Source organism: Lutra lutra, chromosome 3 (genome assembly GCF_902655055.1).
Source record: "Lutra lutra chromosome 3, mLutLut1.2, whole genome shotgun sequence".
NCBI lineage: Eukaryota > Metazoa > Chordata > Mammalia > Carnivora > Mustelidae > Lutra > Lutra lutra.
Genome location: NC_062280.1, coordinates 99,826,867 through 99,846,514, shown reverse-complemented (window position 1 = coordinate 99,846,514; position 19,648 = coordinate 99,826,867). Strand labels below are relative to the sequence as shown.

At 41.5% G+C, this 19,648-nt stretch overlaps 1 protein-coding gene and 1 long non-coding RNA gene across 2 annotated transcripts in view; one reads left to right on the top strand and one right to left on the bottom strand.

Moving 5' to 3' along the window:
- Positions 1 to 2,003, bottom strand: part of ACTR3 (actin related protein 3) — a 59,759-nt gene extending 57,756 nt beyond the window's left edge. The window contains exon 1 of the mRNA XM_047722535.1: positions 1,673 to 2,003. Within this exon, the coding sequence (XP_047578491.1) occupies positions 1,673 to 1,716 (44 nt within the window). The 5' untranslated portion in view covers positions 1,717 to 2,003. The remainder of the gene's footprint in view (positions 1 to 1,672) is intronic.
- Positions 2,004 to 2,111: 108 nt separating this feature from the next.
- Positions 2,112 to 19,648, top strand: part of LOC125095959 (uncharacterized) — a 57,568-nt gene continuing 40,031 nt past the window's right edge. Inside the window, exon 1 of the long non-coding RNA XR_007126017.1 lies at positions 2,112 to 2,424. This is a non-coding gene — a long non-coding RNA (uncharacterized LOC125095959). The remainder of the gene's footprint in view (positions 2,425 to 19,648) is intronic.

Sequence of the window (19,648 nt, the reverse complement as noted above, 5' to 3'; positions counted from 1 at the left end):
TCGGCCAAATCTAATTTTAAAACTGACCCTAAGCATGAAACTACTCACCAATTTGACTGGGGGGGGATATATATATATGTATATATATACTGGCTCAAGAACATTAGGCGGGATTAAAAAAAAATAGTAACTTTAATAAGCTGTCCATCAAAACAATACATTTAGAAGTTCCAAGGCTAAAGTAGGCTGGTGTTTCCCAAAGGAAAATGTTAATAAATCGGTGTTTCCACATGCACGGCTGGGATTTTAGAAAGTCACACTACCAAAGTTCAGAGCATGAAGATTAGAGCTAGAGCTGTTTTACAGTGAACAAACGGAATGAGGAGTTTGTGTATACAATCCCTTAAACAACAAAAGTTTGGTGAATAATGAAAGGAGGGAAACTAGGCTAATACTCTTACCTCTCATAACCCCCCGCCCATTGGATTATTTTGGTTATTAGAAATATAACCATATATCGACACAGGACACACACTCCCAACACTGCAACATTAAGAAGTCATTCCACATTAAAATATAGACAGTATTTCTAATGAAAATACAAAGTGTGCCAAAACTCTAAAATGCCTGTATATACACTTTAACGCCAGTCTACAGGTAAAAAGGCTATTCTACAGATCTGGTAACTCCATGAAAAGCAACCATGTCCCTTTATAGCTCTATACCTTCCTTCTCGATTTTGAGATACCTTCACAAAACGAACGCACACAACTTATTTTCTTTGGTGCTTCCCTTCCTCCCGCCCCACGAAACATCAATACATATATATTTTTAAATTCACATAAACTGATAACTGGCACCAGAAATTCAATGTTTGGAATACGCTTAATTTTGAAAGTTCTAATAAGATGTGTTCAGGTTGGAAGCGAAAAACTACCTTATAAGGGTATAAAAGACTGAAAGCAGGAAGCGGCTTTGACAAAACTAAGGAAGTTGCAGCGCGCTTGCTCACTGGGGGACTTTTTTGAGGCAAGAGAAGTAACACATGACATCTTTCTCTCTCAAATTAAAATGTGACTTGGTTCACCGGTATAAGCGCAGTAAGAGATGGAAAAGACCGGAGTCGGAATAGGAGAGGAGGTGGGTGGTCAAATAAAAGCACCGACCTAGGTTCCCATTTTCAGAGTCTGATTCTTCCCTTTCCCCACCCACACCCCTGGGCAGAGTGTTGTCACAGCAATCTTGCAAAACCTACAAGCAGTGCTTCTCTTTTCTCGCTCCTCTGCCAGGCTGTCCCCGCGCTCGATTCACTCGGTCCCCAAATCCACGGGGAGGAAGGGACGTGGAGGCAAAGGAGAGCCGGGTGCACGGGGTCTGAGACCACCCCGACCGCACCGCGGGCCCTGGAGGGGCGACCAGCCCCACGTCTCCTTGGGCGGTGCTGCCCACCGCGATGGGGGAAGGGCTGGGAGGGGTCGCGCGGAGCAAGCCGCTCCCAAGGGGTTTCTCGGCCCCGCGCCCCTGCCCCGGTCCGGTCCCAGCGCGTGAAGCCAGGCAACAAGGGAGGCCCTGGCTCCGGGCCCCACCCCTGGCAACACCGCGCGGCTAAGACTGACACGGTCGGCAGCAGCACCTTGCCGCAGCACACATCTGCCGACCTCCACCCTCCCCCGCCATTTTCCCACCTCCGCCTCAGTTTCCCCACCCCTCCCCCGCCCGTCAGCCCCCTTACCCCGTGCCACAGTCCACCACACAGGCCGGCAGCCGTCCCGCCATCTTCCTCCTCGCCTGCTACTGCCGCTGCCGCCGTCTGCTCCGTGCTGATTGAGGCCAGGGATTGGCGGCAGGAGATCGGAGTTATCTGACCATCCACAGCCGGGCCGCCCTCTCCGTCCGGGGGGGAGCCGGGAAGCCGAAGCAGTAGCGAGAAAGCAGCAGGCTCGGTCAGCGGCTACCACTTCCGCAACCCAGGCGGGCAGACAGTCCCCGCCCTGCCCCGCCGCGGCCTCCTCCCCCTCTCTCCCCTCCTCCTCCCTCCTGCCCCCACCCTACAACTTCTTCCCCCCACGCCGCCTTGCCCCGGGAAGCCAAGATGGCCGCCGGTGCAGCCGCCCCGGCCAGGCCAGGCCCAGGCCGCGAGCGCTCCCCCTTCCGGCTCTGAGCGGGAGGGGCGAGAGAACATGCGCAATGACGTGCTGCCGCCAGCTGCCGCTCGCGTCCCGACGTTAATGAAGTCCACTTCGGGTTTTCCCAGAGGGTAGGGGCGGGGAAGTCGGCTGGAGCCTCTGATTCTCCTGAAGCTGAAAGGGTTCTTTAGTTTCATTTACTTCTGTGCTAGGGTGGAGGGACTGCAATCCGCAGCCGCGAATATCTTCTCCATTTCCCCGGGGAAAACTGGCTTAATAGAAAACGTTCTACACACAACCTTCTTGTAACTTGGAGAGTCTGCTTTTCTGGGTGGAAATGAGCGATATCAGACCGAGGGTGAGCACTCGGGAGGGATGGGTAAACAAAGGCTTGCTCCGTAGCCCTTCTGCCTTCGTGCGGAGTTTTTAGTCATTTACACCTGTGCATTGTTACATTGCACATGACAAGTGTTACAACATTGTCTAGATTGTAGGCCACGCCAGGGGCAGGCCTGTACCCACGAGGAAGACAAACCTCCTGGGAGTGCGTTCTACATAATGTACTCTATAAACGAACGGTCCGTTTTTCAAGGCTTTTGGATGACGGCAAAGATTGCCTCTGCGGTAGTTTAGGATTTTACTGTTTTACCAATAGGATTATACCAAAGTTAAGGACCCCCCAAAAAATAGGGAAAAAGGTTAAAAACTGGAGAGCCTAGAACAATGGTTTTCAAACTTAAATGTGCATCAGAGTTACCTGGAAGGCTTGCTGAAACGGATTGCTGGGCCACATCCCCGGAGTTTTCTGTTTAGGCGGTCCGGAGAAGGGCCTGGTAATGTGCATTTCCAACAAGTTCTCGGGTGATGGCGTGGGACCCCACCTGGGGAACCTAGAAGTTTAACAGTTTTCCACCCGGCTTATCTTCCGGTAAATCATCAATTTGTTTACGTAGCTGAAATAAATTTTTTTTTTCCCTAAGAAAGAATGTCTTACATCAGAAGAGTAAGTTGCTAGACTGGGCTGCGGGATGGAAAGTGGACTTTTCACTCATCTGACAGATAAATATTGCTCACCTACTCAATTATGGCAGGGACCCTACTGCCCATGAGTAGTCATTGGGCACAAAGTAGATAAGGTCCTTGCTCTCAAGAGTTCACAGTTTAGTGGGAAAACATAAATTGTGTTAAAAGCAATACCAGAGAGCAGGGGGCTATGAGAAATGAAAAATAAGGGTGGGAGAATGGGAGGGAAGTGGAATATAGGGAAGGCTTCTCTGACAAAGTGACATTTTAAAGATGAGGCAGGAGATAGGGAAAAGGGTGAGGAGGAAGAACAGGAACAGGAAATGGCAAAAGTCAAGGACCTGAGGTGGGAAAGAGCTTGTATCCTTTCACAAATTCAAAGAAGACCCAAATGGTCAAAGTGAAGTGAGTCAGGGAACTTGCAGTGGGAGATGGAGCCAGGGAGATAAGAAGAATCAAAATGCAAGGATTTGTAGACTTCTCCATGAATCTTAGAGTTTAGCCTAAAAGCAGCCTGGAAGCCATCAAAGAGATTTAAGCAAGGAAATGTGGCTGCTTGATAGAGAATGGACCCCACAAATTAAAGATTGAAGTGAATGGTCTTATAATACATTGTGTGCTATAAACCAGGGATAGGAATTATGTGAGCAGTAACATCCAGATGGGACCAAACATGCAGAGAGACAACTTAGAGGAATCGTCATCACCAACTAGTGCCCAGCACATCCACAGCTACTCACAGAAAACAGATAAATAATCCTCCGGGGAGGCTTTCCTCAGTGATTGTCTTCCAAGAAGTCATGCAGAAGTGGTTCTCTGTTCAGATGCATAGTTGCTTTTCTCCCTACATTTTAGAAGACGCTAAGTGAAGATTCTTTGCTGCCTTTCACAACATCAGATATTTAAGGTCATTTAAGGTCATTTCATCTTTGAGAAAATATGCCTGAAGATCAGCTGTGTCAGAAAAGGGACATGTGGGTTGGTTGGGGTAAACAGTTGTTTCCAGCAATACCGGTAGTAAGTCAGGAGCAAAAGGATCTTACCAAATGGTGCCCGAGAACAGAGGTTAGGAACTTAAACAGGTCCATCAGGGAAACACGCTGGTGGATCCTCAAGATGGCTGCTCACATACAGGCCTTGTGTGGGTTGTCACAGAAATAGTTACATCAAGGGTCAGGAACTGGAATGCTCCCAGGGTCCAAACAGGTGCATTATGTGTAAAGAGGACCCTGAGGAGGTTTGGCGATATGGAGAGTCCACATCCCCACCATAGGCAGTAGAAAACTGTTGCCCAAACTTCCCTTTGTGGGGGGATAATCTATATTTGTTATCTGTTGGTAACTAATTCTCTGCAGGCTATATCTGACCTGCAGGCTACCAGATTTCAACTGTTTGAAAAGTTTTCAACTTTTGATTTGGGAAGCTCTTTAACATTTACATAGAGATTGCATTCAAATATGCAGTTCAGGTCAGTGCTAGGTACTGTATCTCATCAGCATGAGGGAACCTTCTAGGATAGTCTCTTTCATGGAGTCAAGTCTGCCCTTTGTAAAAGATGCAACTGTTAGAAACCTTTGGAAGCTTCTAACACTCACTGGTGGCATTATTTATGCTTGTTCCTCATCATTTGTCTACCCAAACACTTCGCTTGCTTGAGACCCCTCCTACTTCCTACTTCCTAGTGCCAGAATTGGTGAGCCTCTGGAGTGCTGCTGTGGTTCAGCCTTCCTCAGCGGCACGCAGCCTTCAGATGCACATCTAGCAAGAGTGCATCTGACCACCCTGTTTGCATATATACCCTTCCTCCTCCAAATACAGAGAAGCAGAGGATGTCAGAGCTAGAAGGGCTCACAGAGATCATCTTTAGACAAGAAAAGGAAAGCAGTGGTAGATGGATGGGGTTTGTTTGCCCCATACCCATTCATCCCTAATAGCACCCCAATTTCCTTTTAGTTCAGATGAACTTGTCACTTTCTAAGCCCGGTACCCAACATTTCAAGCATTTGTGAGTCTTGTAATATCCTTCCAAGAAAGCCCCTTTTGCTTAAGTTGGTAGTAATCATCTTTCATTGCTTACATCAAATTTAATACTAAGTGATGCAGAGGACAACAGAATGTAAGTGACTTTCCCAGTATCTCAGAGAAACTAGGGACCAGGACCCGGACAAAAGCCCAGCTCTTTTCAGGGCTCTTTAGTTGTAATGCCACAGCATTGTTTAATTTTGACTGATACACTAGTTAACCAGTTACTGTGAGATTTCCTAGGTAATTTGTGTTTTAAGGCCAGCTTAGCAAATGTCTCTGGATCTTAAATGTCCAAGGAACTCACGTATCACTCAATCTCCATTATTTTAAAATGAGAAATGTTATTTTTTTTAAAGATTTTATTTATTTATTTGACAGATCAAAAGTAGGCAGAGAGGCAGGCAGAGAGAGAGGAGGAAGCAGGCTCCCTGCTAAGCAGAGAGTCTGATGCCGGACTCCATCCCAGGACCCTGGGATCATGACCTGAGCCAAAGACAGAGGCTTTAACCCACTGAGCCACCCAGGCTCTAAATGTTGTTATTATTTTTAAATCAACATAAGTACTTGCTGCAAGGATGACTATTTGCAAATTAGCAGACCAATCAAATCCATAAAGAATATTGATTAAGGGCAGATAAATAAATGGTCAAGCTGTCCATACAGCCTAATGGTGAGAGGAAGTGACTGTGAACCTTGGCTTCTCCCTAGTCCCGTTGTGTGATCTTAGTCAGCTAACTTAATGTGTAGAGACAGCACTGAACTTAGAATCAAGAGACTTGAGGGCTGGGGGTTCCTGGGTGGCTCAGATGGTTAAGCGTCTGACTGTTGGTTTTGGCTCAGGTCATGATCTCAGGGTCGTGAAATGGAGCCCTGTGTCAATCTCAGAGTGCAACACAGCGTCAGCTTAAGATTCTCTCTTCCCTTCTTTCTGCCCTTCTGGCTCATGCACTCAAGCTCTGTCTCTCAAATAAATAAATAAATAAATAAAATCTTAAAAAAAGAGAAAGAGACTTGAGAATGAATTCTTTAATCTATTTTCATCTATAAATTTGCAGAAATAACCTATGGGGTTGTTGTAAAGCTTGAATTTTAAGAAAGGATATTATAAATTATAGAATGATCTTATATGGACAAATCAGGAGGACTGCGGTGTAATTATAAAGTAATGACTCTTTTACTTACTACCTAGACATACAGACTTAAACATCCAAAAATGTGTCCTCCTCATCACAGAGGTTATCTTGTGGCCTACGTGCTTACTCTTTTCATGCTACCGCTGTGCAGAATATTTTTAGAAGATCTCCTACAGACTTGCCTTCAGAGCCCATGGCACATTCTCTTAAATGTCTCCCTTGGTGTCTGGTCTTGGCCTTTTGTGGTTAGATTTGATTTTGGAATTGGTCAAAAGTCATCTGTGTCAGAGCTCAAGTTCAGTGAATAAAATGGCTGATCAACTAGAGCTATGTTTTTTGATGAACTGCTTCGTGTGACTATAAAGTAATAAAATTGGTTTTCATAAGTGACTTTCTCAACTGCTGCTGCCCACAAACTTCTAAAATGAAGTTCTGGAATGATTTTACTCCATGGCCACATCCCTGGGATAAAAAATCTCATACTCATTATATGCTTCATTTCAATTGAAAATATATTTCATATAGTAATAATATCTGTACAGTGTTTGAAAGGAGGTGAGAATCTATGGGATCTATCACTATCTGGTTTCCCTCACCACTGCAAAAAATGAACAATTTATTTAATATATAAATCAGTTGGAAAGAAAAAACAAGTTAGACTCCCTCACCCCCTCCCACATACATCATATTACATATAAACACAAGTTGCAGATAGACTACGTAAATCTTCAATATAGAGTAAAATCCATATTCCTCATTGTGGTCTGCTAAGCCCATTGTATCTGGGTGCCTGCCTCCCTTTCCAAATTCTCCTGTCCCTCATGAGTTAGCCACATAAGCCTTCTTGCTCTTCCTCACATACACTGAGGCTGTTTCTACCTGTGTCTTTTCCCTGGACTTCTGTCCTATCATTAGTTATTCCAGAATCCATTTAAATTTCATTTGCTCAGGACAGCCTTTCCTGACCACCTATTCTCAAGGAGACTTTCTCACTCCCCCATGTCACCATGTTTTAATCTTCTAATGAAATGCCTTTTTATATACTGGTTTATTTGCTTATTATCTATCTATCTCAACCAGAAAAACATGCCCTCTAAAATCTGAAAAGGAATCGGCTGATAACAAATGCACAACAAATATCAATGGAATGAATGAGTTGAAGAGCAAAAATAAGACTCTAAATATATTAGAATAAAACTTAGGAAAATATTTGTATAATCTCAAAGTGGGAGAGACTTTCTTAAGTAGAGACCCATAGCTATTAACGGAAAGACTTGGTTATATAAACAATTGGATCTTCATTGGCGAAAGCTTTTTCTAGAAATTATAGATTAAAATAATTTATATTACATATAACAAAGGTTAATATTCTAAGAGTTAAAAACAATAATTAAAGTGCAAATAATCCAACAGAAACATTGGCAAAGGCTATTAACATAAACTCCCTACAGAGGAGTAAGATAATTAAAATAGACAACTGTCATAGAAAAAGAGGCTTTTCATTGCTGATAGTAAGGGAAATACAAATTAAACAATGATAACATTTTTAACCCACACTTCACAACATTTAAAATGAGAAAAAAGGGGCACCTGGGTGGTTCCGTTGGTTAAGTGGGTACCTTGGGCTCAGGTCATGATCCGGGGGTCCTGGGATGATGAAGCTGGGCTCCCTTCTCAGCAGGGAGTCTGTTTCTCCCTCTCTCTTTGTCCCCCCCCTGCTTATGCACACTCCCTCTCACTCATCCTCTCTCAAATAAATACATACAATCTTTAAAAAATACGATAAAATGAGAAAAATATGCAGAGCTGATAAGTGTACATGCACTTGCACTGTACACCGTTCTGAGGACGTGACTTCCTATGAATTTAGCCATTGATCTCAATTTTTTTATTTATATGTATTAGTACATATTAGTCTTAGGAATCCCATCTTGGTGAATCCTAAAAAAATTAAAGTACTATAATAGGAGGGAGAGAAGATTATGATCATGAAGAATTATTTTTAAAATTTTGGAGTTTTAGAAATACATTCTTCTTTTTTAAAGATTTTATTTATCTATTTGACACAGAGAGAGAGCACAAGCAAGCAGAGCAGTAGGCAAAGGGAGAGGGAGAAGCAGACTCCCTGCTGAACAAGGAGCCCAACGTGGAACTTGATCCCAGGACCCTGGGATCATGACCTGAGCCAAAGGCAGACACTTACAGGACTGAACCACCCAGGTGCCCTAGAGATACATTCTTCAAGTGCCTCTCTGACCAGGTAAATCTCAGGTTTCTTCTAACATAGAAGAAGGGGAGCTTGGGTCTTAAGAGGCATTCACAATCTCTTCCATATGTCAGTAATAACCTGCAGGGCAAAGTAGCAGAGACTGATATTTATGTTTTCTTCTTAGTAACAACACCTGGATTTTACTAATGAGTCTATGTGCCCCACCAAAAGGCAACATTTCTCAATTGCATTTGCAGCTGATTGTGGCAGTGCAATTAAGTTATGGCCAGTGAGATACAAGTAGAAGTAGTTAAGTGGAGTTTCTAGAAAATAACTTTAAAAAAGGTTTACTCAGAATACCAATTTTTTTCCCCTTCACTTTTCTTCTGCCTACATCATGGATAAAGTACCTGGAGCTCTTCAGCCACTATGAATGATTAACTGACCTTGAGACTAGGAGCCATGTCCAAAGGAAGATGGGGCAGAAAAATGGAAGGAACTCAGGTTCCATATGGCCCTGAAGTGCCATATTAACCCTTGACCACTCACGTTTAGGCTTATTTTACATAAGAGAAAAATAAACCCTTAGTGGTTAAGCCACCATAATTGGGTGTTTTTAGTTATATGCTGCTGAATCTCATCCTGATTGATAATGCCGTGATATTACACTAAATACAAAAAGCAAGTTGCTACTGAGCAACCAGTATTGCTTTGTATCAGAAGGATATAAACTCAAATGCTTACAGGTGATAAGTGGGTGATCAATAGGGACTGAGAGACCGTGTTAAATTGGAAAGCCCATGTAGCATCAGTAATATTATCTCCACATAGGCATGTGGAGCCAGATTTTCCAGTTTTTCATATTAAATTTTCCCCAATATTTTGCGAACAAAATGTTTTCTTTGCTGTATCTAGACCAAAGGCCACCAGTTTGTGACCTTGGATTTGTAGTGTGATCTAATATTTGGAAAGACGCACAAAAACAGGGAGTAAGAAAGGGAGAAAGGAAGGAAGGCCTTTTGGTTGACACAAAATGAACAAACCTTTTAGAATCTCTAAAAGTAAGAAGGAGAGTTTAATTCGAGCCCAAGTGAAGACCGTTGCCTGGGGAACACGTTCTTTACAGGGAAGAAAGTGCTCCAGAGAATGAACAGTCTTTAACAGAGTTAAGTACTTTCTACATCTTATCAAAGCTCAACAACTTATAGAGTCACATATAGAGAGAAATCATGAATTTTATCGTAAAGGATTGCAGGCATTGGGAGCACTGATGGATATCTCAAGGATAAGACAGTTCCCCATTAGGCTACTCATTCACAAAGCAGATGTACAATGCGTGCATGACGGGCCATAAATCAGGCTCTGGGTTTGAACAAAGTTTATGTATAGTCATGCTGATTTAGAATGAAAGCTACAATGGCTTCCTCTGTATATCAGGCCTTTAAAGAGGTTTTTTTTATCACTATATATGTACCTTACCCTCCCCTTCCCACAGTCTTGCTTTCTGTGGTTTCAGTCACCTAGGGACAGCCATAGTCTGCAAGCAGATGACACTCCTGAAGTAGCCTCAAAGGTCAATGGTAGCCTAACACTATGTCACAACACTTGTGTCGTTTGCCTACTTCATCACATCACGTAGGCATTTTATCATCTTTCATCATCACAACAAGGGCAATAAGACATCTTGAGAGAGAGTGAGAGAGACCACAATCACATAACCTTCATTACAGTATGTTGTTATAATTGCTCTGTTTTACTGGAAGTTATTGTTAACCTCTGACTGTGCCTAATTTATAAATTAAACTTGATTATAGGCATGTACATACAGGACAAACATATATAGGGATCAGTATTACCCACGGTTTCAGGAATCCACTGAGAGACTCGGAATATATTGTCCAAGGATCAAGGGGGACCACGGTACCTACTTATATGTGGTATAAACATAGAGACATTATGGAAGATTGCACAGAAAACAATGGAAACCTAAAAGGAGATGAGATTGAAGGGGGAGGTTATTGACTTTTTCCTTTAACTCTGAATTTCCTGTCTTGTTACAATGAATGCATATTAATTTTGTAATTTAAAAAGTCTAATAAGATAAGAGGAAAATTGCTGAAGTTAGCCAGACTGAAACTCCAATGCAAATGCCACAATATAACCATAGAAAGCTTTTAGGATAACCCAGTCAGAGGAAGTTCAATTTGTTTAGGAGCAAGTCATTAATTTAAGTATTAATACCTAAAACTAGAAAATACAGATTTGAGAGGGAAAGCATACATATATTATAGGTTACAGTGACTTTTGTTAGGTGTAGATGAACTGGAGTTCACATATATATGCCTGTCAATTACAGAAAAAAATGCTCCAGGAAATGGTACCCTCATTATTTTTTCAATGAAAGATAAAAAGAAGTACGTTCTTAGTTCTCTAAAATTACATTGTGGCTCAATGTGTGCATTGCATTTAGTTTAACACATTATGCTATTCTATTAAAATAGTTTTGGAGTACCTCAGATTTTTCAATATTTATTGCTTTTTTTTCCCCTGCTTGCCTTTCAGGCATTGCAATGCTCTTAAAAACACATATTTCAAAAATGTCCTGGCTTCTCATTGCAATTTAAAACTGCATTTGGTTCCAGTTTGAGGAGAAGAAACTAAATTGTGAATACATTTGTTCAGACACATTTATTTTCATCCTTTGGTAGATTTGACAACCTGTAACAGTTCTCACATTTCTGGAACAAGTCCACTAATTATAGAAGAAACTAATAATAACAATATGATAAATAATAAATTACTTAACTGTTTGGAATTATCCAAAATGAAGTCATTGAACTTCCTCCGTGTGCTTGTTCCCCCCAACCCCAAACCACCCCGACATGCACCATGTACCACAACAGCATATATGCCTAGGGAATTGTGATCCTTAAATAGTAGTCAACTGCTCTAACATCGAGTCAGTGTTTTTCTCATAGAATAATAATTGCACATGAGAGTCTTGGTATACCTCCCCAGTTTAACAAATGAGTAAACTGGACCACAGAACTAAGTAACTTATTTAAGATCTCACAACAGACTAGTACAGTGTATCTCTAATTAAATATGTCTCTAGAGGTTCATAGATGATAAAAAGCTATATTGAAAATCCAAACGATGGGGGTGCCTGGGTGGCTCAGTTGGTTAAGCATCTGCCTTGGGCCAGGGTTCTGAGATCCAGCTCAGTGGTGAGCCTGATTCTCCCTCTTCCTCTGCCTGCCTCTCCCCCTGCTTGTTCTCTCTCTCTCTCAAATAAATACATAAAATATTTTTTTAAAAGAAAGAAAATCCAAGCAATTCTTGTGAACTATAACAAATTCAATGATGTTATAAAATCTTGGCATAATTTCTAGTAGGTGGTAAATAAGAGAAGCCGAACTCAAATCAGCTCAGAAATTTAAAAAAAAAAAAAAATGTTTTCTTTAGAATGAGTGATTTCAAATAAGTGTAAATTCCGAGAGGCAACTGGGTTCAAGCGTCGCTGGATGCAAAGCTCAAAAATAGTAGAATCTGCCTCTCTCTTTTTGGCTTTGCCTGCCACTGTGGTCATTCTCAGGCAGCTTTACTCACACAGTGGCAAAAGTGGCCTATGTTCTAACAGTTCATCCGCAGCGGGGCAGAGAGCACATCTTTCTCAATGGCCTGAACAAAGGAACTGGGAGTAGCTCTCATTGGCTGGTATGGATTGGGTGTCCTTCCTGGCCACTTCACTGGAGCTAGTTGGCTAAGCCTGAGTCACATACTCTACCTCTTCCCAACAAATTCCATCAAAAAGAAGTACCTGTATAGGAAGTGGAGGAGGCATAGTCACACAGGGGAAAAAGTGCTTATTACCCAAATAGAAGTAATGAATATAAGGCAAGCAAAAACAAAGTCTATTAAATTTACATTGAATCATAAACTGATATACAATTAAGTGCTAAGTTCTTGCTTAGTGGTTGGGAGCTCCTGGTATTTTCATTTAAAAAAACAAATACTATGAACCCTCTAGACGAGGATACTGTAATACCAGGAAAAACTGAAATATGCTGAAAAATATTGTTGAGTTTGGAAAAAGAAAAAAGATGCATGGTATGTGTATGTGTATATTGACAGTCCATAAATGAACACAAAGGCAAAAGAAAAATTAAGATGTTGGACATCTGCCAAATATTACATTAATTTAAATGCTTAATTATTCCCTCAATCCTGTACTGGGAAAGCAATATGTTTTTGCAGTAGCATTTGTTTATTTTGGTTTCCATTTCATCTCTAATGCTGATGAGCTTGTGCTAACTTCACTTAATCGTATTCCATTGGAAGGCATATAATTATTCAGTTCATAAAGAGTAATGGCCTCATACATAGCTAATTTTTATCACAGTGTAACTAGAGCTCTGCTCATTCATTTATCCATTTGTTCATTTACTCATGGGCCAGTTACGAACCAGGAACAAGGCTGGACATAAGATTAGAGAGGTGAGTAATCTGCAGCCTCACCCCTTGAAGAAGTCAAAGTGCAATGACGGAAACACACAAGTAAAAGTTAAAGAACACTATGGCAAGGGACTTGCACGGGTCTTTAGAAGCAGAGGAGGACCCGTAACTTACACAGCTGAGAGACCAGGCAAGGCTTCAAAAAAGAAGGTGTAGGGCATTCTTTCCAGGGCAAAGCAGGTGACAGGCAATTCTGGAGAGAATGACATGTGCGGCAACACAAAAGCTTAAAAGGAACCGTGGGAGTTTCAGAAAAGGGATATAATTGTGGCTGTGGTATAAGCTGTGTACAGGGTCAGAGTCAAGGTGAATGACTCCTTGCGCTAAGTTTGGACTTGATCTTGCAGTTCCAAAATCCTGGTTCCCAAACTGGGACCCAGCTGACAGCAAAGAGCCATCTGGAGAGCTTGTTAAAAAGACAGATTGCTCAGGCACCACTTCCGGAAATTTGGGTTAAGGAAGACTGTGTTTTAAGAAATTTCCCTATGTGATTCGGGAACATATGCAAGTTTAGAGAACCACTGTGTATAGACAACGGGGATCCTTCAGAGGGTACTGGGAAAGAGAATAGCTTTTGGAAAGATAGCTCCTTGCCAGTGGAAAGTTGCAGTAGAGCAGGTCAAAACAGGAGATGGAGAGACCTGATAGGAGACCATTGTGATAGAACAAATTGAGAAATGGCTAACACCCACACGGCAGCCGAGGCAGTGGGGGTGCAGAGGAGGTGAACGCTCAGATATATTTCTGAGAAATGTAACCCACAGGACTAAATGATCTGTTTGATGTGGGAAGTGGTGTGTGTGGGCGGGAGGGGGGGCAGGGGGGTGGGGGGGAATCTACTTTGTGAAGGGTGCCCTTGAGAACAGGAAGTAAGAGGCAAGCAGGAGGTGTGGCTGTGTGTACTGCAGGGGGATGTTAGCTCAAGGTGGGAGACCAAGCTGGAGCTTGCCAGGGGCAGGAAGCCAAGGCTTGGGACTGGGCTACGCAAGATCCAGAGGCTCGGTTCTGAGCTTGAAAACTTGCTGACGATCTTCACCTGGGGATACCTCCCTTCTTTGTGCCACGTGGGGTCCCTGCCAGTAGTCATCTCTCACAGTACCTATAGTAGCTACTTGGGCTTTTTCTCTGGCATATAAACTGAAGCCAGGAATTATGTGACTCTATGTTCTCAGAGCCTAGTCTAGTGCCTGCACTTACTTGATGCTTATGTTTCTAGGTAAATGAATTTTATTAATTACCTAGATACAGCTACAGCCTCATTATATCTGTACAGGCTAGGGCTTCGTGTGTGCGTGTGGGGGGGGTTATATAAACTTATATTTCTATAATTGTACATGCTTCCTTTATGACTTTCCAAAATGCACATTTTTATGAAGAATAAGAGTATGCCAGATACAGGGCTTACTTCCAAACACTAATTATTGCAAGATGCATGTGTAATTAATGAACCAGGCATCTGCCACAGATATTTAAATTCTACCAAAAAGAGCTTGATTAATAAAAAATTACTTTCTAAAACTTTTAAGCTAATTAATTAAAGACAAGGAGTAATTTTCAATTCAATTATCCAAATAAGTGCATATGGATCTACAGAGATTATTTTTAAGTAGAGTGGTCTGATCACTTCAAGGTATCAATCTTTTTCTCATTGGTAGTACATGGAATAAATAAGAGAGGCTAAAGCCCCAAGGAGTCACTACCATGCACAATAAATAATAGGACAGAAAATGTAAGGCTAACTGAAAGGATATGTTTTCACTTTCTTCACTGATTGGATCATTCCTTTTTTTTTTTAAATTCCCTATTATTTTTGCCTTCCTTATTGCAGATGAGTGCCCACGGAGTACTGAACCGGAACATCTTATTTACAGGGTTTCAAATCAACAGAAAACTCAAATACTTACAACTTCCTTTATAATCTACCCTCATGAGAAAAAGCAATGACAATTAAGCAAGTTAATATCAGCAATTACAAAGTACAATTTCCAAACAGATGTGGGAATTACATCAGAGAACCAAAAAATGTAAAATAGCAAAGATATCAGCAAAAATTAAGAGAAGTATTCTGGGGGGTACCTGAGTGGCTCACATGGTTAAGCATCTGCCTTCTGCTCAGATTATGATCTCCAGGTCCTGAGATCAAGCCCCAGGTTGGACACCCAGCTCAACAGGGAATCTACTTCTCCCTCTCTCTCTGTATTTCCCCCCTGCTCATGTTTTCTCCTTCTCTCTCTCAAATGAATAAATAAAATCTTAAAAAAAAAAAGTAATTTTTGGATTCTAGTGCCTACATTTCAAACTGGTTATTTGTACTTAATTTTTACATATGGATACCAAATGATACCTCTCTATCCCTCTTTAACTCTGTTATTTCCCAGTGTGTGTAAATGTATTTGATATAGCCTAATTACTGTGAAAATTTGTAACTTCCTGTTTCCCCTGATCTCCAGGAGGTTGTTTTATGCTTCTCAACTTAAAATTTACAATATATATGTGCTAGTTCATTGCCCTTCTCTTGCTCTATCTATATTGAAGGAAGTTGGGTCTTGCCAACTCCATTTGCTAGGTTCCTTTGCCTATGCCACAAAGAAATTAGCACAATGAAAGATAAAATGACAAAGTAGGAACACTGGCAGAAGAAGAGGAGAAACCAAGGTATTTCTCCTCCTCTCTGACTCAGGGAGCCTCCCCCACAATGGCTGCTTCTCTATGATTCCTATTCCAGGTCCAGCCAGGATCAATGGTTCTAGGACTCCGTTGACCCTAGGATGGAGAGGAGAGGCTTCCTGCTATGGCTACTGGCTGGGGTGCCCATTCTTCCCCAGTTTGGCTTTTCGGTCCTTCCAACACATTTGCACCTAGTTCCTGGTGTTAAATTCCCTCAACTGAACTACCTCACTTGGGTTCTGACTTCTGGTTGGCTCCCCATCTCATACATTGAAGTCACAATACCTGGAAAGTGGTTAGGCAAAGAGCAAAATGGTTATCATCACAGAAGAATTTATGTAGGTACTGCAAGGCTCACATCCAAAAATGTGAGATATAAAATAACTAATGAACGTGTTGTTGAAAATATATAATACAATGGAAACAGTTATTTAACTTTTTAAAGCCACTTTCACTTAGTTCTTATCTTCATTCATTAGTAATCTCCCATCAATAGGGAAACTGTGGGGAATGGAGCAGAGCGAACAAAGAATCATGCCCACGCTGAGCCCGAAATAGTTCCAAGCAGAATTGCCTGTACAAAAGAAAGAGAGATGTAATCAGCACTCAGGGTAGGAAACAAGATGCATTTACATGGTTACTGTTAAATAACAATGAAGACCTCTCTGAAGTCCCCCGCAGCTAACTCCCCAGACACTCTTTCTTTCTCTGCATTAATCTGACCTTCCCAATATACAAAAGCAGTCAAGCTTCATTGGATGGGAGAGTCTAAGACAGTTGTCAGTGACCTAAAGGGCCTGGGGATGAGCCATCCTTTGAGATAGGCTTTGAAATCAGATTTGGTGCTCTATGCAAAGTGGACGATGTGGTTTCATGATCTTGGGCAGGGTTTGGTTCATCATGTCTAGCTCCCAAGCAAATCCGTTTCTGATTTCGTTGAAGTCCCATAAGGGACCAGTTTTATTCTCCAAGGAGTGATGGACCATGTGTTGGTTTCCTGGGACTGCTGTAACAAAGTACACAAACTAGGTGGGGGGCACTTAAGCAACAGAAATTTACTGTCTCACAGCTCTGGAGGCTGAAAGTCCAAGACCAAGCTGTGGGCAGGGGGGCTCCCTTGTGAGGGTTGTGGGGGAAAATGTGTTCCAGGCGTCTCTCCTCACTTTTGGTGTTTTGCTGGCAATTTTCTGTGTTCCTTGGCTTCCAGAAGCATCATCCTGATCTTGTCCTAGCATTCAACTTGTGTGTGCATGTCTGTCTCACGCGTGTGCATCATCTACCCCAAATTCCCTCTCATCAGGACAGCAGTCATTTTGGATTAGTGCTTACCCTGATGATCTCAGTTTAACTTAATCACCTCTGCACAGACCCTATCTATAAATAAAGTCACATTCTGAGGTCCTAAGGGTTAAGACTTCAGCAAATCTTATTAAGAGGAGCACCATTCAACCTCTAACTGGCCATTTATACAGATTAGCTCATTGTTTCTTGCTGAACTTTTCTTCCCACACCCACCTACCCATTTCTTTCCACCACAGCCTTCTGGCAGAACTTAGGTCAGGAGCCCATTTGGTAAACTCATTCACACTGAAGCATAATTCACTAGAATTGTCTTTGTCTATTTATAAAGTATAATAGTTCAAAAGGATATGAAGCAGCAATAAGAAAACAATAAAGTTTAATATACTGTCCCTTCTGGAAATATGTACCTTTTATCAAATCACAAGAATATACCCATTCCTCACTGTATTGTGAATAGTAGCAACACTTTTTACTTTAAAAAGTTGCTAAGAAGCCCTTGGTTTTCATTGTAATTAACATAAAAACTGCATTTTCTATTAATGGCAGAATAAGGTTAGATTCCATGTTGTTGATACAATGGTTTGCACTCATAATTTATTTTTTTTTTGCACTCATAATTTCTTACTGAAGTTTACTGTAAACTTCTTTAACACTAGCTAAAAACATAAACACTGCTGAAGGAACTGTAAACATGGTAGTAGCTACTGAAACATTATTTATTTCATAAGTGGTACAAAAAATTGGCAAGATATTTGAGCCACTCAAAGGAGCAATGGCTTTTTTTTAAGTCCATGCCCTCCTAAAACGCCTCTACACATAGCCTTTAACCCACTGAGCCACCCAGGCACCCCTACCCATAGCATTTAAAAGCCATGTTTGCACCCAAGGAAAGATTTATCTTTTTCAAGCTAAAAAATGTGGGATATGATGGCACCAATATCACATTTAAGAAAAACTTAAAAATAAAGTGACACTAAGAACTCAAAGGTAAGATAGAACAACTTCATGCTCTAAAATACAACTGATTCTTAATATTCACGGAATCAATTTTCTAGAGTCTCTGCCAACCTGGAATTAGCAAATACTAGGCCATCATTCCTATGGGAAGGACAGGGTGCGAGGCTCTGGTCACAACTTTTTTGTCAACCAAATGCATCATCTTATTTTGTATGTGCTTCTTTTTAAAGGCACGTTCCTTAATATACATTGCTGATTCATGAATAGTGAACCCGTGGCCAGCAACATCGTAACTCATGCCTGAATGAAGCTTGTCTGTTTTCCCCTTCGGGCACATCACAGTCTTCTTGCACTTAGGAACATTAAACAGCGTGTCAGGACTCTGCCTGGGGGCCATTTTAAATAGCAAAATCAACCGCAAAAAGCACAAAAATGTGAAAAATTAGCACTAGATAGACCAAAAGAGGGATATTTGTTTACAGTATCAGAGCCAAATCAAGAAGGCAAAGAATCCCCTTGTTGGACCTTAGCTGGGAACATGCACAATCAGCAACTCAAATTTTGCCATTCTGTGCATATCTGGGAATGACCATGAAAGTGGCATGGGTATTGATTTTGGGGTTACAAATAACATTTTTATTGAGTAGGAGAATTCTCAAACATGGAAGCCATGAATACTGAGGAACTTTAATGTGGCTTCCATGACCCATAAGTTGAAAGAAAAAAAAAGGCTCTATTTGTCTCACAAAATCAGTTATTTACATTTACGGTTCATATTTGTAAGCTGAGACCTTGTAGAGTGGTGGATAAGTACAATGTTCAAATCCTTCTACTGATTATCTGAGTGACCTTGGGCAAAAAGGCAAGATCTCTGTGGGCCTCAGCTTCTTATTCATTAGAAGGCTTGGACTACAGCTAAAACCTGTGTGTGTGTGTGTGTGTGTGTGTATACACATTCACATACATATATATATACTTTTCAAGCTATCTTAGAATTCTAACACACAACAATGCTCACCTTTAAATGTGTTTACCATCAGGAAAACATATAAGAAATAATACCCTAGATAGATGGAGGGCAGTGATGTGATGGGAGATGTTTCACTGTATTTCTTTTGGTGTTTGAACAATGAAAACATATTAACTATTTAAAAAAATTAAACTGTATAAAGAAGGAAGAGAATAAGAATTAGATTTTAAGGGGCACCTGGGTGGCTCAGTGGGTTAAGCCGCTGCCTTCGGCTCGGGTCATGATCTCAGAATCCTGGGATCGAGCCCCGCATTGGGCTCTCTGCTCAGTGGGGAGCCTGCTTCCTCCTCTCTCTCTGCCTGCCTCTCTGCCTGCTTGTGATCTCTCTGTCAAATAAATAAATAAAATCTTAAAAAAAAAAAAAAAAGAATTAGACTTTAAGAAGAAGGAAGGGGAAAGGAGGAAGAAGAGCAGGAGAAGGAGGAGGAAAAGGCAAAAAAAGGAGGAGGGAGAAGAAGAGGAGGAGAAGCAAAAGGAGGAGGGGGAGGAAGAAAGGGGGAAGAAGAAGGGCGAGAGGAGCAAAGGAGAAGAAAGAGAATTCCTAATGGGCATTTCATATTCTATGTAGTAGGGAGCAGATATTTTAAGCTCAGATTACATTATGACCATTAGGTCACAGGGTTTTCTTTTTTTACATATCTTTTTATAAGTCATATATTTATTAAAGACTTACTGAACACCGGGGACAGTACTAGACATTATTTATTCTATTTAATTTTTT